The sequence below is a fragment of the Grus americana genome, chromosome 3 (genome assembly GCF_028858705.1).
Source record: "Grus americana isolate bGruAme1 chromosome 3, bGruAme1.mat, whole genome shotgun sequence".
NCBI lineage: Eukaryota > Metazoa > Chordata > Aves > Gruiformes > Gruidae > Grus > Grus americana.
Genome location: NC_072854.1, coordinates 54,290,978 through 54,312,170, shown reverse-complemented (window position 1 = coordinate 54,312,170; position 21,193 = coordinate 54,290,978). Strand labels below are relative to the sequence as shown.

General features: G+C 39.6%; 1 protein-coding gene across 7 annotated transcripts in view; it reads right to left on the bottom strand.

Moving 5' to 3' along the window:
* DSE (dermatan sulfate epimerase) overlaps positions 1 to 21,193 on the bottom strand; it is a 36,450-nt gene that overhangs the window by 11,303 nt on the left and 3,954 nt on the right. For 4 of the 7 annotated variants that reach the window (XM_054820367.1, XM_054820369.1, XM_054820366.1 and 1 more), the window contains 2 exons: positions 11,196 to 11,664; positions 93 to 346 (listed from right to left, as the gene is read on the bottom strand). In XM_054820367.1, coding sequence (XP_054676342.1) covers positions 93 to 346; positions 11,196 to 11,611 — 670 coding nt within the window. In that variant the 5' untranslated portion in view covers positions 11,612 to 11,664. Of the gene's footprint in view, positions 1 to 92; positions 347 to 11,195; positions 11,665 to 21,193 lie in introns of those variants that run through there. The other 3 variants (XM_054820370.1, XM_054820371.1, XM_054820372.1) reach the window with 3 other exon arrangements.

Sequence of the window (21,193 nt, the reverse complement as noted above, 5' to 3'; positions counted from 1 at the left end):
GAAGCATTTCTATCAGTTCCTGAACTTTGCTGCATAAATGGCTGATTGAGTTGATACACGTCAGAAAAAGGTTCCTATGCTTTAGCACATACCTTGATTCATCAGAACCAGGCTTCCAGCCAGCAGGGCCACACAGTTGGTAGGCTGGTGGTTGTGGAGGTACTGGAAGCCCCATCCACGTCTGTATGATGTTTCGTACATATATCCCGAGGCGTTGGCAATTACCTCAAGAAATCTCTCCTGCTGAGTCTTGCTAAGATAGCTGTACAAGAAGTCATACGCAGTGGCAAAACCAACTAAGGAGTGAGCGAGAGGGACCTCATCCCACGGGGCATCCTTCACTAGCCTGTCAATAAAGAAAGATACAAATTAACTGAGTTTCGCCTACTTATGACTTAATGCCTCTGAAGTTAGGCAATTCATGTTGACTTTTAACACAGCAGTAAGCTACTTACCAAGCCTCTGAGACCATTTGTTTTTCTTTCCTAAGTATGGACAACATTAACCTTCAAAGCTCATTAATTTGATTAGAAAGATTAAGTTGTTAAATATTAAAACAGTGCTTGCAATATTCTGGGTTTTGCTAGGAGAAACAGATATGCAGAATATTGATTGTACACAAATGGCATCTGTTTATCCGAAGCAAGATTCACATCATTTCTGTGAGAAAGTAATAGCATAAAGTTTATACTCCTCCAAAATACTGTAACAATCTTCTTTCTTTTCCAGAGGAGTTAAATGTTGATAAATTCCTGAATGGTGGCTATGGGTGTGACGCTGTCTTTAAAGCAAGTATAAAAAAATAACTCATGCTGTTTCTTCATTTCCCAAATGCATTCAAGAAGTAGAGATGATGGAATTTACTTTCATGACTACAGTTCAAATTAACATATTTAATAGCATTTAAAAAGCAGTGTTTAACATAAAACAGAGGTAAAATGATGCCACTACTCAAATTATTTTCTAGGAGCTACCTGCTTGTATCCAATGATTACACTGAACTTAGCAAAATAGAAAATTTGTACCAAGAAAATTCATAATGGAGGTGGAGGTAGTGTAGAACAAATATTTCTTTTAAATCAAGCATATATTTTGTATCAAAGATTTTAGTTTTGCAGTACTGACTGTACTTTCAGGCCACAGTTCTACAGAAAAGGAAATGTGAAGGAATACATATTAAAAAGAAAAAATCTTTGATAAACTGAACAATCATTAGTTGCTGTCACGGTTGCTACCTTCTTTCACTTTCTTTGCAATGTATTTTTTATTGCAGAAATGAATTTTAAATTGTTGAGATGAGGGAGCATCCTACTGCAATCAGTGGAAATTGTGTTGTGCTCCTGAAGATGTGCACCTTCCAGCTTCAACTATTCTATGACTCTGTTAATATGATTTCATCTTAATTTGGGTAAGCAATAGTGTGAACAAACACATGAGAAAAAATACGAAAAGACCAAGATTTTTAAAAAATCCTCATTCTGCTATAGGAGCATTAATTTGCATGGAAAATGCATGAATGAACCACACAGAAATGATGACCATCAGCCTAGGGCACTGCAACTATGGTAAAACACATGTACAAGTGAGAAAAATGACCTTTGATTTTTATTTCAGTTCATCTAACATCACTGGAAGAACTCAAATGAACTTGGCACAGTCGTACCTGTATGTAAGGTAACCCTCTGTAGGCTTTTTGATTAGCTGAATTTCCAACAGTTTTAAGTGTTCACCTCTCATCTTCAATCCCATCTTCTGCTGAGTGAAGTTATACATTCATTTTTCTTTTTTTTTTTTAAAATGAAATCTTTATCTCATAGATTTTAAATTAAATACATGAATGCATTCCACATTGAGCAGCAGGATTTGACCTTTTTTTTTGAGCCAGGCTTTTTATTAGACTAGATTATTTTGTTTGCACAATTTTGTTTCTTGGTTAACAGACAGGCATTGACAGAAAACGGTTGTGAACAATATTAAGACAGACAGCTATAAGGGTGGTAATAAATAACTGTCAAAGCATCAGGAAAAAAAGTTCTAGAAATTTACTACTCATCTTCTCCACATCCACATGCTATTCTCTGTGGTCAACGTTGGGAACGTTTCTCTGTTGTTTTTTCCACGGTTCAAACTCTAAACTTATCAGTGAAGACTTCCAGCCAGGTATAATACAAGTTCTTACTTATGTTTTCACTTAATTGTTGTGCAAAAAATTACAGACCTGTAAGCCAAAACATTTACATGCTTCTCCTAGACACTCATTCTTTCTGTTTTTCCAGATAAACTGTAAGAAAACGTAGCTGAACTAGGCAAGCGACTCTTCCAACTCTCCAGATTTATTTATACTGTGTCACTGAGGCACAAAAATTGAAAATCTGAGTTAGCTGGTTATTTGTCAATCTCAATTAATTCTCTGCATTTCTATTGCTGCTTTTTCATCTTTCCTTATCACTGAAAAAGCTCTTAAAATGTAGTTACTCCTATACATAAAAGTAAAGTTGCATTCTACGCCTGTTATATGCAACACCCTGGCACCATGATTGCTGTCAAAAATCCTTTGACACATGAACATACCTTTGACCAGCCATATCTTGAATCCTAATTTCCAAAGTATTTTTAGTTTTGCTTTTCACTAAACCTTTGCACATTCAGAAATCAGAGTTCAGATGGGTACGGGCAATATCACTTTAAAGGCCTCTGCCTGGAACAATTACAAAGTGATTGAGGCTAAGCTATACATTAGAGGGGAAGAAAAGAACAATGAAAAAATCTGAGTTAATTTAAAATATTTAATTCAAAGTTCAGTATCCTTATAACAACACACAAACTGCGAATCAGAATGTGCTCAAAGCTTTTAATGATCTTTACTCAACTTCATCTTAAATGGGATTTGAGAGTGGAACTGATTTATTGTAACTTACATTGTGAAGATGTATGCTAACTTTATGTTTGGTTTTGAATGCAAAACTGCATCAAATTCTATAGTATAAGAGCGCATATTAGTCTCTGTGGCACCACTTCTGATAAAACAGAAAGCACTCTTCTACACGGGAAGTGCTAAATTGATCAGTTATGACTGCATTTAGGTTGTCGATTTCTTCAGGGGAAAAAACCAAAACAACAACAACAAACCTTCAGTGTTAAAAACCTTATGTTAGAGAGGCATCCTAAGCCTCCATACTGGCATAGTTACGCACCTCAGGGTAGACAAAGTAATTTTGTCATAACTTCCCTCAAATTGCAATTCTGTATAGTAAATCTTGTATAGAATTTAACAGAGGAGATACACACAAGTAATAGAGAAAATTAAAGACGAAAATTTAAAGATCCTCATTTCTGAACATACAAAACCACAGTCAACATCTGTTCTTAAAACAAAGCTCTCTTGAAGTAATAACTCTTTAGCTGATATAAATTAGTGCACGTCCATTAACTGAATTTCAATGGAACCAAGCAATGTACACCAAACAATGTGGAACATGATTCACAAGAAGAATGGTCAAGTAGCAAGCATTAAATGCTTTTTGTATCTAAATTACACTCTCATTTTTCAAATGGATTTCCAGTGTCAGATTTGGTAAACAGCCTGGCTGATAAACCGTGGGAAAGCATGGCTCCATAGGCCTGCACTGAACATATTATGTGAAAAAAAGTTTTCAGGGCTGTCTATTAACTACTCTGCTCTGAAATATTAAAGAAAAGTTGTGTGTATTTATACAAATAAATAATAGGTAAATGCCAATGCTTTGCACTGGAAAACAGCTATTTTCTAAGCCTCTCAAGAGTAAAACTTTACATCGGATAGTATGAACCTCAGCTTAGCAATTAACTGTGTCTGAAGACACCAAGTAACCTTTACCTCAATGCTCCATTAGCCTCTTCGGTCTTTTAAAGGTATCGTATGTTACAAAAAAAAGAATCCAAAGTAAATAAAAATACCTATAATGGATTCTTTAGGATAGAGCAACTACTTCATTGCAAACATAAACACTTTTAGCAAAAGCAACTGTTCAAAAAAATTCTAAAACATATTTTAAAATAACAGCTAAACAATAAATGCATCCCTAGAGATAGTACCAAAAAAAAATTTTTTTTTTACACTTATATACCTATACCTGTATTTAGAAGAGGTGCCTATCTGGAAATTTGAGGTGGTTTATAAAAGAGCAAGAAGTGCTGAATGAGTTTGCTGCCTAATGATGAAACTCCATAAACATCCAAAGCCATATGCATCGTTCCGCACAAAGAACTGCTGTCTGGACAAATTCTGTGAATGGCACAGGACAAATACATGCCTGGGCTGTTCTTTAACTTCTCTTCATCTGTGTCATATAAAATATTTTTTGTTACTTTATTTTAAACACTTAGAGTTTGACATAAATCCTCCATGAAGAAATTGAAGAAATAAAGACATCATGGATAAGGTTGGTATTATGGATAAGTAGTATGGTTTTCCTATACGTGTTGAGAATTTTAGCAACAGTGCAATGTGGTAGATTTGCCATCTTCTACAATGAATAATGAATCGGAAGGGGTGGGGGGGTTAAGACCCAGTTCTTCAGTCATCAATTTACGATGTCAAGAACCAACACGCATGTGCTGCATTGTGCAAGGCTAAGAGTGTACATCCCACCTTCACTAAATGTGATTCTGTGCTCTTAATAAGTATACCAATTGTATAGTATTTTGGATGGGAAGTAAAAATCAATATCAACAACAATAACAGAAACAACAAGAAAAATTGTGGTAAGATTACAACTTCTCCTTTTCTTAACAACATTCCTAACGCTACTAATGTCTCTTCTCTCAGTAGAAACGGTTTTCTGTATTTTCCCCTCATGTCCCTCTACTAATAACTACTTACTATTATATATTATAACTACCAGAAGCATTTCTCTAAGAAATGTAAGCCAAGAGGGGAAAAACAGTCTGCCCAGTTCAAGGCAGGATTTAAATCAAACTCTCCTGCTTAAGTGAGTTCCCTGATCATGGCCTGTGGGATGTTTAGAATCACCTTTCCTTCACTTTGTATCCCGTTCTTGAAAACAAATAAAATTGAAGTAAATAGGAAAATAACACTCTCTAACTTGAGAAATAGACCCCACACTCCCTTCCAGGCAGTGTGAGACCTTATTTCTAGCCTCTAGGTCAGTAAGTAATATGGCATCACTGCATGCAAAACGAAGCATTAAGCACATCCTGACACATACATTACACAAGTAATCCACATCCTGTAGTTTAATGCTCCAAATTTCCCCATGACCAGTTACTTACTGCAAGAATAACTCTTGGAGGTTGAGGGCAGATTGAGCTGATGACTGAAGGAAGCACGCCAGTAACTCCCTCCTCAGTACTGAACCTCTCACTCTCACTAGGTGGATGCAAGGGAAATGAGTCAGGGCTCTTTTCTAAAGGCTTATAGGTGAAAATTAGTTCACGGACAGCCCTCTAGCGCGTTTCGATGCTATCTAGCTAGCTAACAGCATGGTTGAGTTTAATGCACGTTAAATGTCAAGTGTGGATGCAAATGTGGCACATGATGGGGCCACCTGACCTCCTGACCCTGAAATCGTTGGCGTAATTGCAGAGTCTTCCCAATGCCAATGCCCTGGCACTCCACAGACCCTTGCGACTGTTCTGACCCACTTCTGGGGGAAGGAGATACAGCTTTAAACCTCCCGTCAGGCAAAGGAGAGAAATATTCTTCCGTGGCAGGAGGGAGTATACCTACCAAGGGGAATGAGACCACCAACATTTATTTTATAAACTAGACTCAATTTTCAGTATTTTTCTTACAAAGCCTCCAAAACAAAATATTTCCTTGTGCTCAAATGGAATATTTTCTTCACTAATGGAATGATACCTTCTAATTTTTGTTTTGGAAAGAAAAAAGAAAAATCCTTGAAAAAATCTGTTTCATCCAAACAACCTCTCAGCTTTCACCCTTTCCATATTTTTCTGGTTGGCTGCCAAAACAAAAACCCCACTATCTGCACAACTTAAGCGCCTGGTCATTTGCAATGACGAAAATGTTAAGAATAAAAAACATCCTTGAAAGACTGACGATTTATATTTCCAGTGTCTAAGGTAAAACATGACAAGTTCGCCCCCATCTCTTGACCGGTTGTGTTTCAGCAGCTGCCACTCTGACACACTCGCGTTCACCGCAGCTCAGTGCACAGGAAGACAGGCAAAGGAGGGGTTAAACGTAAAGGGCGACATTCATATCAATATGGAAAAAAAAAAAGGGCAACATATAGACAACATTTTCCAGAAGCTTTAAGAGCTTTCTATAAAAGTAGGGTTGCACTGCTTAGGTGTTGAGGAGGCAACTAAAACTTTACTTCTTTGGAAACCTTCATCTACTTTCTATCCTCTTTTTCTCTGTTTCCCCATGCATCTCTAATCATCATTCTGCTGCTTCTAAACCTTCTTTCAGATCTTCTTCGCTCTTTTTTGGTCCTGATCACAAAAGAATCCTTTTCATACTGGGCTCGCTCTTAATATCAGTCAGGATCCTTCTATGTTGACATATTAATAAACAAGAACGGAGTCTGTTTTAGTAGTTCTCAGCGCCATATTAAGCAGACATAGAAATTTAGTTATGCTATTATTTCAACAGATTATCTCTAGTTCTTGTTGTAGCAAATTTTTATACCAGGCATGAGCTCCCTGTGGCTACCACAGAACTTCAGCACCAATTTATCTCCTAGAGATCCTACCAATTAAAAAAGAAGGTATAAAAGAAACTCTTCAAACTCCAGCTAGCCATTTAATTTCAGTCTCATGCACAATTTCTATTTTTAAATGCTACATATGAAAAAGATAAAACAGCATGAGGGTTTGATATTACACTTATTAACATAATATATATTCCAGATACCAAATTCATCCTCCTACCCTTCCTCCTCTTTTTCTTCCTCCCTGTAGGAGACTACCTCAGCATCCCCCAAGCTTCTTTTATACTAACTTCTATGCCACTGTCTTATAAAACCCTCCGAAGTTTACTTTGAATGTGACTGCTGGTTGATTATTGGGAGTCAAACAGATGTTCTAAATTTGTGGTGTCAGCACAGAGACTCGCTTTATTTCAACTCAGCGACTCCGTGAATTTATTTTAGTTATACATTTATCTACACATTTAATTATTTGCATTTATGTATTTTTACTTTGTAATCCATATTGTTCAACACCGAGCACTATCTGGACACTAAGAGCAATGGTCCTATAGCACGCTTCAATACTTTTAATAAACAGGGACTAACAGAAGGCTATAGGATTGCTGGTTAATAAGAAATAGCAGAAAGGTCTCAGATTTGTTATGCTGAAGCCTCCCGTTACCTTCTTCTTACTCGCTGCCATTTCCTTGGAATGTTCGCATGTGCTCGACAGTGATTATCTCCCCTCTGAAACCCGCAGGGCCAGGCTTACTGTCAAATCCCACACCTCACTGCACATTGGTAACATACTTGTCCCTAAAAAAGGTGCGTCAACTACATGCAAAAAAAAAAAAAAGTACAGAAATCTCTTGTCTGGCAATTGCAAATGGGGACATCTCTCCAGCTGTAGGAAGGGTGCAGAAGTTGTGAATTTCTAAGGCGTTTGTTTATAAGGCAGGCTTAGTAAAGAAGAGTTTTTCACTGTTTTGTCCAAAGCAAAGAATCCTTCTGGACTTTTATTTCTGCACGATGTGTGACTCTGATTACATCACTCCGCTCAGTGCGGGAACGGGCCGAGGCGGCATATGGAAAGAATCATGAGTACAGATCCCCTCGGCCAAAAACGCACTTCTGGTGGGGAGTGCTCTAGGGGCCAGTCAGAGATAAAATGCCAGAAAATGCATGTATATCCTCTGTTCTCCGTGAAATAAGATAACATGGCTTAAATATAAGGACAAATTTTCCCTAAGATTTTAGACAGCATCTAGATATCAAATCCCAGGAAAATCAAGTGAGTTATTTCACACCAGCTTTTAATTTTTACGGGTAAAACCATTAAAGTTCATCTATTTTTACTGAAATATTAATGCACTATGTTTCCCTGTTCCTGGTAATCTCCAAAACATTGTTCGTTCCCATATTATTCTGGGTGATTGTTATAGTTAGCTATTAGCCATTGCCCCTTTGTTTATTTTAAAATATAAACCTACTCCAGGATGTAGCAATTACGGATGCTCTGTTATGAGCAGCATGCCTATCAACATCAGTTGTTATGACAAACTGCTCAAGCTCTGTTAGCCTACATGAATGGGAACTCAATTAAGGGTGTACTTTATTATGTGATATAAAGTGACTGTTGTAATAGATGGGAAAAGACAAAAGTGCTTCATTACACGCCCCTTCCACGCGTGGATCAATTACCAGTAGACTTTCTCATAATTGTATCCTGAGGTATTGAACCATATTTGGACTATTGAGGATTCTCGCTAATAGAAAGATGAAATTTAAAATGTCAGTCTCCTTAATTTCCTAGCATTCTGGGACAAATAACCAGTGACATTTTAAACTATACTTATTTTATCCAGCTATCACACACGCTACCAAAATACACTTTTGTTTTCTGGTAAGGCTTAAATTTTATTTAGTATTTAGATTTATGCCTCATAGTAGTGCTCAGGCCACAACTCTCCTACTTACCTATTTGGTTGCTCTCCTAGTCTTACTCTAAGTGGAGAAGTGTGTGCAGTAACATGTTTTAGTTGAGTTTCTTAGGAAAAACAGATTTATGTAATCTGTCTGACCACTGCTTCAGCTTCTGAAGCTGCTGACCTGTTTGAGCAAAGCCAGACAGATCAGCACATGCCTCAGAGATGTGACATTCCTACAGTTTCCTGCAAAATCACTGTTGGACAAGGGAGGGGGATCTGTATTACTGCCATCACTGATGGAGCTATAGCGTGAACTCCACGTTGACAGCATTCAGCCGTAAGTTCTCAGGGGAAAAACAAAAATGGAAACCAGATCCATGTTTCTGTCACAGCATTTGAAAAGCTGGACGGTTGGAGGTTATACAAAGGGCAGCTTACCCCAGCCCTATGGCCTATGTTTCTGATTTCCTTCTCCTGTACTTCCCCTACTAAGCGCACTGCACCCGCTTCTTCTGCAAGGCGGAGAACCTTGATTAAACCTTGATTGTTTGCTGAATGACATGTCTACATCAGAAGGGAAAGTTGGGAAAAGCACGGCTTGTCTTTCACTGAGGTAATGCAAGATACTTGCTTGAGAAAAACAGTAGTTTGGGGGAGGTAAGTATCATCAAAGCCAAGTGGAAATAGGATATCCGCTCAGTTCTGATTGGCATCTGGTCAGTTGGGACAAAGGACAGCATTATGGCAAGGGACAGAGGAACCACAATTAATCCAGGGCAGGAATCACAGGGCACAAGGAACTGAAATGAGGTTATTGAGACTGAGATGTAGGAAACTGAGAAAGACGGACACAAATAAGTTCCAATACTCAAAATACTACTTGCTCCTCTTTCTTATTCCATTAAAACAGATGGTCATGCGTTTACACTACCCAAAGCAAGGTGAGAAAGACTGTGAACAATGAAACTAGGGCAAAAGGTGTTGACCTTGGAGCAGTCCATAGGTCCTGCTGGAGATGGTTACACGTCCTTGGCTTCACCTCTGTACAGCTCTATCCCTCTGCCAGCGTGCCAGGAGAAACACAGACTGCCTCTGGAGGTAAGTAAGGCTGAAGCTTTGTATCGCTATGCTTCAGTAGAAGATTTTGGAAATTACCACCATCCTGTTGTGGCAATACCTTTCTTTCCAATTCCCATGTGTCCTCTGTTCTGTGACATGCAAGAAACTTAAGCCCAGTGTGTCCCTTCTCTCCCAGCACCGCTTTTGTTCTAGTTCCTGTATTTCTGTGGAATTTACCATTTTAATACTCGGTATAGGGGAACCCCAACATTGTGATGCCTTTTAAATCATGCCCATCAGGAGGATATGGATCCCAAGTTACGTTGGCTCAAATCCAGCATAATTCCAATGACGGTCCATGGATGGATGCCATTTATAGGTTGGTCTTAACCCAAAGGAGGTAAGGAATAGTAGTTTGAGCAATGAATACTGCTTGAACAGCTAATGCTTCTTCCTGTGCTGACCTGAAACCTGACTCAGACTTCTGCTGAGCTGCTGTCACCACGGAGCTGTAGGACAGCAGCTGTGACAGAGGGGAGCAGTGCCCCATCGCAGCTCCTGCTCACTGCCCTGGGCAGAAGCCACTGTCCTGGCAAGGCCCACCTTTTCATCCTCTGAGCTCCTCACATTGGCAGCAACCCTGGGCCACAGTCTGCAAGGTGCACCGAGTGGCATGTGCTGCAGAGGGGTAGGAGAAATGTGTCTGCCTGAGAAAAAAAGATAAATTGCTGGTGGGTATGAAAAAGGAGGATGAGGAGAGAGACCTTGGGGTCCCAATTGCTAGGCTCACTCGTACAGTGAGCACATTAACTTCTGTCCCCATAGAAAGAGCATGGGACAGCGAGGACAGACTAACTTGTGGATGACAGCTCACATCCAGGTGAAGTTAACCCAGGAGATGGTCATCAAAATGCCAGTTACTCAGGCAGTTCCAGTAAAGTAATCAGATGCACAACTATCTTTATCATGTCCTACCATATCTTAAGGAGAGGCCCAAGAACCATACGGCCAAATGGAGCTGCAAGTCTGAACTGAAGCTCAGACAGATGATAGAGCAGACTGCAGAAACTCAAAAGTGTCATTTTTACCTAGACCTAATTATACCTTTTTCATAGATCCCTCTTTCCTGAAGGGACAATTCTTCCTAAGGAAGAATTGCCCAAAAGATATGTACGAGTCTGGAAAAAAAGAGATTAAAATAACACTTTTAGCACTTCTCGCCACAAATCAGATGTGAAACCCTGCCTTCTGATTGGGAGTGGGTTTGGAAATTTTTTTTTTTTTACTTTACAGCAATTAGGATGGTACACAAAGGGTCATGCTCCTTCTTTCAGCACTAATTTGCAACAGGCTAAGTCCGGTGAAGGTGAGAAGCTGTCTGTCACTGCTGGTCCAGGTGAGGGTAAACGCATTCAGCAAGTTAGTCACTGTTAAAATGTATGTTAGAACAACTGAAATAATTTAAGCAATTCACTCATCCACTCACTCCTCCAACTGCAAGCAGTTTATACAGTAAGAACAACTTTAAAAAAAAAAAAAGACAAAAATCTACCAACTAGGCTGAGCCGCCATCCTCTCCATGTAATCCTTGGCCATGCTGATGGCCTCGATGTTTTCAGGGTAAAGCACACAGAACATCGCCAGGGCCCCGAGGTTGTTGCCATAAATTTCATTCCACCGAGCGCTGAACTCCTTCGGGTCCCAGGGAGGAAGGTACTCCAGGGGATTTGACAGCATCGTTTGCACTGCCTCGATCAGACGAGCCGCAATGTGCTGGTGCGTGGTGGTGGCCTGGAGACGCAGAGCCTCCACGTCCCCTTTGGAAAAGTAGAGCATGGGGTAGCTGTCGTAGTTGGCATTGACAAAAGGAACCATCGCGTCCGGGTCCTCCCTGGCGCCGTAGGCAAAGGCGAAGCAAACCACGTGTATGAAAAACACACTTGGGGCTCCCCGTGTGTGAGTCCTCATTGTGGCATCAGATCTCCAGGTCTCAATGGCAGCCAAACCATCTTTGAAATATCCTACGGCAGATGGACAGGAGAGAAAGAGTTAGAAAATAAATCCGTGAGACGCTATAACTCAGGATGTCCTCTAGGAAATACGATTCCATCTGGACTTAAAAACCCCCACGTACTGTCCATGTGGCTTTCAAATCATTTCTATATGAATACTTCACATCAAATACCTACTGAGCAACTCATCCTAAAGAAAAAGCTGTACACTTTGCAGAAAGCCTCTCCCTCACTCCCACATCCTTCCCTCTAGTAGCCGATATGAGGCGAAGGAACACACTGACAGCTCTTGTACTCGAGATTTCAAATAATTGCAACGGTACCTAAGATGAAGCGGTGCTGACTGTACTGGCAAGCAGAGAAAGGCGGGAGGGGAGGAGGAAGGGGGAGAGGCAGGGAGCTTGTGCTGGCGGCAGCCAAGCCTGCGTGCTGCCTTGGCTGATGTTAGCAGCTGGAGAGGGAAGGATGAGGAATGCTGGAGGTTTGCGCCGGGGTCATTTTAGACTGCGCTCAAGGCCTCCGGTTCTGACACGTCTGCGTTTTCAAAAAAAAAAAAAAAGAACAAGTCAGAAAGAAAAAAGAGAAAGAGAAAGCGGCGGAGCCTTAGAAAAACAGCTGAAATACCTTGTCTTTAGGGCATCTAGGGGGTTTGCATGATTATTATTATTATTATTTTTCTAAGGTGCTCTCCATTTTGCATACGGAGATTTACAGCTACTAAGAAGGCTGAATGTTGAATTCAAGTACATATTTTCCTATGTACATGACTTCTCAAAATGTGCTCAACTGGCAAATCTATGCAGAGGTTACATGCAAGTATTTAAACATAGTAAGGTACTTCGTAAAAATTACCAACTATCTAGCCTGAAGCCTCAGATAAAACACAGCCAGGATTCCCCTGAGGAAAGCCAGCAAATTCCTAGAATTCTTCGGAGGGGAAAGGTTACAGAAAGCAGACCCAAGAGAGACAGTTTTATGTAAATAATGAACAGTAGTTTTCAATTATTAAAAGAAGAAATAGACAGAAGGAAAGAAAACCTAAAAACAAATATGAAATGTTTTTTTCCATGGAAAACCTGTTTCATAGGATTCAGTCATAAAACTCGTAAGCTGAAGTACAAGGCAACCTTTTATTTCCCCCTGCAGCTCCCTACCTATAGATGTCAAAATTTTCGAACAGAAACTTAGGCTGCTAGAGCCTTATTTAGAGACCCACATCCTGATTCAACAATGTCATTAATATGTGCATAGACAATGAGACAACCTTGATAGACTGGGTCCCTCCATGACTACTCTAGCTGCTTGCGTTCAGCTCCTAAAATTGGGAACAAGCATCTTTGGCCAAGAAGTACACCTTTTCTTGTGCATTCCTGCCTAAGGTAAAAATAATATTGCACCCTGTAACTGCCTACATTTATATTAAAGCATATTTAAAGCATAATTGCTTTAACAGAGTCTAATGGAAGATGACATTTTCATTGTATTTGAATGCATTTTGCAAGTAAGTTTTGCCCTTTCTTTGGATGTAAATCAAGCATTACAGGATCACAGGGTGGTTTATTTGGTAATACTTTTACTATATCCACATATTCTCTCACCACATACACACATACAAAGAAACATACACCATAGTTTATCCAAACATACTCAAGTCTACTCATATTCTCATCTATAAATAAGCAAAACTTACAAGAGTATATTTTGAAAGAAAGGAGGTAGAAAACAGCCAAACTGGTACATCATGTTTGAAACGTGCATCATGTTTGAAACATGATGTCATTTTTTCAACTGTTGAGAACAACTCCTTTTTCATAATTACCCCACCCCCCCAAAAATCAAACACATAGGTTTTTTTAAAGTGTTTATGATTCTTTAGAACCTGGGGCAGAGGAAAGAACCTAAAAACAAATCTGGAAAAAAAAAAAAGCACAAAATGCCTGTAACTTTTTCTGTGATCATGATACATTGAAAGAAGTTTCCTGACTTACACAATCAGAAAAAATCACAGCTAGCATTAAGGACTACATGCATTCTTTTCCTTGGCTTGAATTCTTAAAATACTTGTGCAGATCAGTGAGAATTAAGCACATAGATAAATTTAGGGATGGTTTTAAGAGCTCCCTAAATTAGGGTCTTTCTGACCAGAGATGAGGGAATATACACTAAGGTTGCCCAGAACTCCCTCTTTGTAAGTCTGGACACACATTTCCCAGCATTTCACCATCATTGAACAGCTCCAGTGTTGTCTAAAATTCATAGTCTATATTTTAAGAATTTGGTGACCCTCCTCATTTTCTCCCCTTATGCACGTGTGCATTTCATAGAGAAAGTAAACCCTTTTTTCACCTTGTACCAGAGAAGCAATCACCATACCACACTGTTCAGACTAACAACAGCATAACTGGAAAACCAATCTATAGTATATTCATAGGCAGCATATTCAGAGTCAAGATCTGGAAGAAAGGCAGTCGGCAGTGACAAGAGCAGGACTACAAAGTCATTCTTATTTATTCTTGGTTAAATCACGCTGACACCCTTCCTATGATATGAAGACAATAACTCACAGCAGCCATGATTCGGTAAGGCCAGTGAGCCCTGTCCCATAACTTTGCAGGGCTCAGCCCGGTGTGACTGGTGGATGGGAGGAGGCAGGAATAAGAGTCCACCTTCCTTTCCATACAAACCTCTGTGGAGGCACAGCCACGTGGAGAGAAATCCCCAGGTGAGGCGCCAGGATGGCACGACTATGGCTCAAACCGTGCTACAGGCAGTGAGGAGAGACTGATGTTCCACGTTTGCTCATCTGTGATGTCCTTAAAAGCAGGACCAGCAAAAGTAATAATGAAAAAAATTGCAAAGCTCCAAAGAGAGTAAGGGTGGATTTGCAATAACAACTATCACCCAGACTGCATGGTTCTGGACGCAGCCATGACGAACAACCCCTGCAGGGATTTCAAACGGCAGAACGGCCTTGAACCGCACACACTATCGAACTCTTTGCTGACTAGGACCAGACCTGACCACACACTTCACTGACTTGTCCAGGTAATTCCATAGGACTAATGGGCATGGTCATCATTCCTCAGTTCAGTAGCTGTTTAGAAACTACACTAATTAATAAGACATATATCAAACCACTTGCAAAAGAACCAAAACAACTTCAGCAGAAGGATGTGAACAAAGATAGTAACATTTAGGGACTATTTAAAATTCATTACAATGGTATAAACGTACCTGGGCGGGGGGAAGCCAAAACCCCTGACGCAGAATGCATGTTCAACTGTGTTGAACTCTATACTTTGACATTTCCTTAGTTAACTTACTTGCATACTGAAAGCTAAAGAAAAACATAGTACTGTTCAAAGACGCACATATGAACCTTGGTTATCTGCATAGCTCAATAACTGGACATAAACTCCAACTTACCAGTTGTGAGTGAACTTGCTACAAGTTTGTTTGATACACAGGGCTCAAAAGAATGGGAGCTTGGGCTTTCTGATTGCTTAAATCACACTGACCATTTTTTAAAGTTAAAAGAATTTCTTACTCTCATATTGCACTACATCATTACCAGCCACATCTTCCAAGAAAAACTTTACCAAGCAACTCAACCTTTTCTGAAAATGAGAGGTTTATTATTCGGTTTGGAAACCATGACCTGATAAAGTACTGAAAATTAAGAAGAGTGAAGGATGCTCGCCCATGGAAGAAAATGCTTATATACCATGAGCTTTGAAAAGGCTCTCACTTAGTCCTAGACTGAAAGAGCATTTGCCACGATTTCCACTCCACTGCCAGCAGAAACAAACAGTAAAGAACATCACTTACTCTACAAAAACAGAGTAAATCTTAACTATTGCAGTTCTCCCTATCTGCATCAACGAGTAGATGTTCAACTGCAGTTCTGAAGAGCCGCTATGCTTTTGTGGATGCTTTTTGCTGGGACACTTGTATCACTTCTTAAGAAGTAGAAATTGCAGGTGTCTCTGCTAGCATCTCCAACACTAGGTGATGACTCACCTCTGACATGGGTATCTCATCAACCTTTGCAGCCAGGAACAGAAAAGGTGGGATTTCTGGTGACTAAAACTTCCACCAACTGGCGGCATCGCAAAACCACAGTTCACTCAGGTTTCTGAATGAAAGAGCTTCCCCCAGCCCAGGGCTGGGACACAAAGAAGTCAGACCTGCCCACTCAGTCACACCAGGAGTGACTGTCACAGCACACGGCTCTTGCCTATGCTTGCTGAGGTCACGGGCTCTCCTCCACCTCACTGCATGACCCACCGAAGTCATGGGACCTCTTCTACCTCACTGTGTGCCCTGGGGAAGGCTAATGCTCAAAATGAACAGGAGTCTCCAGCCAGAAGGAGGTGGATGGAGTTACACCCTTGGTGAGATCTGGGCTTCCCACTCCCCACGTGCTATTTTCTCTTTCCAGATTGCTCAGGAGATGCTGCAGGCAAACTCCTGGCACCTCTGCTGCAGATATGTTGGCTTCCATCTGAACTCCCCTGCAAAGTACCTAGTTGTCTCCAGAGAAAGTAAGAGCAGCACTGACACTCTGCTTGAGTATCAAACCTCTATGCTTGTAAGAAAAAAAGGAAATATTTTAGCTAGTTTAAAACTCAAAATTACCATTTAAATACTTACCTTCACAGATTTTACAACTTTTTGTCTTCTTTTGGGCAGCTCCTATTTTCCGCAAAGGCTACAGTTCTCATTATTGCTACCTGAATGACCTCCACAAGTGTTTGGGTAAGAAAGAATTGTGTTCAAATATTTAATGGAAAATCTGTTCCACCATACTGTCAAAAAGCAAATCTTCAAACTTTTGCCTTAGACAATGACCTCTGAATCAGCAAGGACTTTCAAAGTTTTTTTTTTTTTTGCAGTGCTTCTTGATAAATTATTCAAAGTGAAAGCAAGCTTTTTCTACTCATTTTTTTATAATGCTTAGTCAGTTCCAAATTTCATGCTGAATAACAGTGCCACTCTGCTTTTGTCACAACTTAAATTACATGGTAAGATCACCTTGTTAAGCCATTCAAAAGTACTAGCACTAAAATTAAAATAAGCAATTGTAGCACCCAATACTAAAACAGGTAAGAGAGTCATAGCTATTTTCACAAGAAATGCTCAACCACCAGCAGCAGCTGCTGCGATACTAATGCCATCAAACTCATAGGTAATGTTGCAAGAAGATGCATGTGGTATCTTGTTCCGCTAAATGTAGATGGGTATACATCTTTTTGTACCGATGCTGACAGCTGCCAAAATGTAATTGTTCGTCATGAGGTTAGATCACAGTGGAGAAAAGCAAACTTCTGTAGGAACTCTTATTTAGCACTTTGTCCAAATACCTCAAATCATTAGCAATTTTTTTCACACACATTGCAAATGACTTTGTTGCTGATAAAGGAGCAGAATCTATAAAGCTGTATTAATCAGGTGGAAATAGTAGTGTTTTAAAATCATGATGGAGAGCTATTTTGTTCAACAATGTCAGTTTTACCACTGATCCAAATATTTTGCAAACCTATTTAAAAATGGGAGAGCAATTAAGTCCTCTAACTGAATCCAATGACATTTCAGTATTAAATAATGCAGGGTAAGTCCACAAAAGCAGAGAGGTGAAAGGGTCAATAGAGACTAATTCCCATATATATTGCCATTCCGTTCCTATTGACTCACAGAAACATTATCTGATACAGCAAAATTAAGCAGCAGATGGAGTGGGACCAAGAAAAGTATAAACTTATCTTTGTACCGTAACAATCACAATAAATCTACTGACCAAAGTCCCAAGCCGTACAGTTCCCACATCAGCAAGTGGTACTGCTGAGTCCCTCTCAAAGCTGCGGGGCTGGACACCAGTGCAGGAAATTCTCATGTCCCAAGGTAAGAGCAGTCGGGAGCTCTTCCTTCACCGCCCTTTCGGTCAGTCAGATAAAACACCACTGACCATCTGCCTCTCCAATAAAAATGCTGGAAAGGTGTAAAAATCACTCCTTACAACTTGAAAAATACCTATTACGACCTTAACCACCAGGGGACATTACTTCATTTCTTCCTCTGATTTTTTTCACTATGAGAAATACGCTACATCACAATTATATAATGTCAAAGGTATTTAAAAGCTTAAATACTGAAATCCCAAATATAATTCAGAATTAAATCTACAATAAAATAAAGTATAGCTCAGGTACCCGGCCATTCAGTATTGCACTTGTTCTGAAGCAATCTGAAATACCTTAAAAGAAGCTTTGAAGCAATTTACATGTCTGAATAACAGCTGTGCTATGAAAATCGTAAAGGCAATCAGAAACAAACAGTTCCTATAGAAATTATCAGTATATGACATCATGTCAGCAGTCAGGATTTAAACTCGTGTCTGTCCTTTGATCTATGCACAAAATTCAATGGATCTATTTAAAGCAGTACACAGTTGTCTGAGACCGTCATTCTGGGGGAATGGAGGGCTGCACTCATTCTCCACCATGCTACAGATAGGAGAGCAACTGCAAAGTATTTTTGTAAGTTTACAGTAGGATGTGTAAGGTATCTGCGATGGAAGATTCTTCTGTTTATTCCTTTCATTTAAAAGCTTATTTGTCTATTTTACCACTGTATATATAAATTAACAGGGCATACGCATGCGCACACTGAACATAGAACCTTTTCTCTGCCTCAGGCAAAACCAAGATTTAAATTGTCTGCATGTCCAAACCATAATCTGGGAATTTGGAATTTTCTTCTATTTTATAATTTATCCCAGTGCATAAATGCTTTCTCAATTTTTTGGTTGCACTAAAATGACTATTCCTAACCCTTACTGGGATCTTTTATTCCATACTTCACTGTATAGAATAAGTAAGAAAGTGATTTTGATATCCAGAACCCTGAAGGCGATCATTCCCAACCAGTACAGACAAGCCTGTTAAGGCATCCACATTCAGTGAATGAAAGCTCAGGCACTTTTACCATCAAAGGCATAAAACTATAAACTACCACAGAAAGATTTCCTTTAGAGCGCGAGCATTTTTTGTTTTAACTTGAGCCGAAGTACTTTTTAGAAGGCCATTTTGAGAATTAAAAATATAGTTATTTTTTGCAGAAATGTTTTCACAGAAGCTAACAACAATGGAAGACAGTTTGAGAATTTTCATGTAGGCCAAACCCGATATATTAACTATGTTTGTCTGCTCCATTACTGTCCCAGCAGTCAATCCTGCAAACCGCTCATCCGTCTATGACATTGCTACAGCGTGTAGGACACTTCTGGGGACTAGGACAGAACACAGAACAAAAGCACCTGTAACAGTCTGGGTGGTGAGAAGAAGGTATTAATTTGGCAGCTGCTAAGAAGTAACGCATCTTCCCGGCCCACGCACGTAGAGCCAGTCGGGGGGTCTGTAAGGATGTGAACCCCTCGGTGTGGGGTCTCAGAAACAGCGCTTAGGGTTTGCTCTGACAGCAGCCTCCAACCCAAGAGCGCAACTGCGCCTCGCAAGAGGAAGTGAGCAAAGGAAGAGATTATCCGAGGTAAGCAAGAGCGCGGTCTCTGCATGGATCGAGGGGTACAGCCGTGGCGCAGAGGAAGAGCTGGAAAACCTTCAGAGGGTGATTGCAATGCCCAGGAGGTGCAAAGAAAGGACAGAAAAAATTAATCATACATGTAAAAGGGGAAAGCCAATTTACTGCTGTCAAAACAAAATTCCTCCTGGTGCTTAATCCAGCCCACTCAGACTGCTGCATGCCATGGAGCTTCCCTTGCTTTTTAGGAGGCTGATTACAGCATCAGAAACTTCTTATACCGAGATCAGCGTTCCCATTTTTTACTTTAATTTCTATCCTCTTTTCCAACTAATAATTCTTTGTTAGTCTTGAACTTTACTCTTCCAAATACTTTCAGTCCCCTGGCTTGTTGTTCGCCTCTGCTATGTATAATTAACAGTTTTAGTCTTTCTTGTTTGTTGTTTTTAATTGCTCTTCATTCAGTCATGTCCAAGATGTTGGAAACGAATGAAATATTCCAGGTGGAGTTTTACAAAACCAGTTCTCACTCTCTCTATATCTCTATCTACCTACAGACTTCAGTAGCTGAAGATATGAAATAGATATATTTATGTGTAAAGCATTTCCACAGGACGTCATATTAATAGATGGGAATTCTAAAACGCATCATATCCTTCAGGTGCTACGGGATCAAAACTCATTTTAACTGTGTTTCCATATCCTGTTTATGACTCAGTCTTGCATACAAGACTATATTAAAATTTTATTTGTTATTTACGTTAAAGCATGGTGATAGCATGTGGGAGCACCAGCAAAGTCAATTTATGAACTTAAAAAGACTTCAATCTAAGCAATTTAAAACAACACTTGCTTTTATATTATCTGCATATCATCTTAAGATGTGTGTACGCAGACCTCAAATGCGTATTCACATAGAAGAACCGCTCTTTCATTTGCTACAGGATTATCGCCTCTGTGCTTATAGACCTAAATTGCACCACTCTACCCAGTAGTCATATCTCACCGCAGATCAATATGCTGTTCATTATTACTGGTACAATTCTGTTGTTACCTCTGCTGCTTTCATGTGTTATCTAATTATCTGTGGGGTTTTTATATATATATATATATATATATATATATATATATATGTATGTTACATATAGTTTATCCATCTATCTGTGGATATAATACATATGTACCCAGATGCAGCTGATTTTTTTCAAAGGTACAAACCTGGAGAAACAATGAAATGTATTGTCCTGCAGTTCCTTTGGGGTTATTACTACTGTCTGCACTGCTGCCCGGAATACCCTTGATAAAAAGTGACAATTATATTTTCATAGACAGAAGCCTCAAATGCACATGGAGTTAGAAGGCTACATTATTCCTGCAAAATTTAGCTACTCACAACTGGCATGACCAATTTGTGTGAGTAGGCGTCAACACAACCATTAAATCACAGGTTAATTATGAAATTTTGAATTGTATAATCTCATTTCTGACCTTGAGTTGTGCAGGCATGGCTCTCGCAGCAGAACTGAAACCTGACACGTTGTTTTGGCAAAAAATGTGATGCACCATGCTTACAAGGATCTGATTAAAAGGCTTTAAAATGACATGACATCCACAGAAATGCTTTCAAACAACTTTTGAAAATACTTTAATAACTCAAGGCAGCCATATGATTAGAAGACTTAAGAAGGCATACTGGCTTTATATCAAACATTCAACATTTTTACTATTTCTGTTAAAAACTGACAAAACCAAACCAAAAACATATACCAGGACAACTGTGGTGAAAGAACTCTTACGTTAAAATTCTGATTGTCTGGTACAGAGATACAATACCTGCCTGAGTCAAGTGACTGACGTCCCTACAATCTTGCTCTAAAATACGCTATTGCCGATTTCTACTGTATACTCTGTGAGTTTAAGCAAGGGGAAAAACGGACAGACCAAACAAAGGTAATTTCAGACAGTGTACATAATGGCCATGTTGTGCCTGGGCTTTCACACC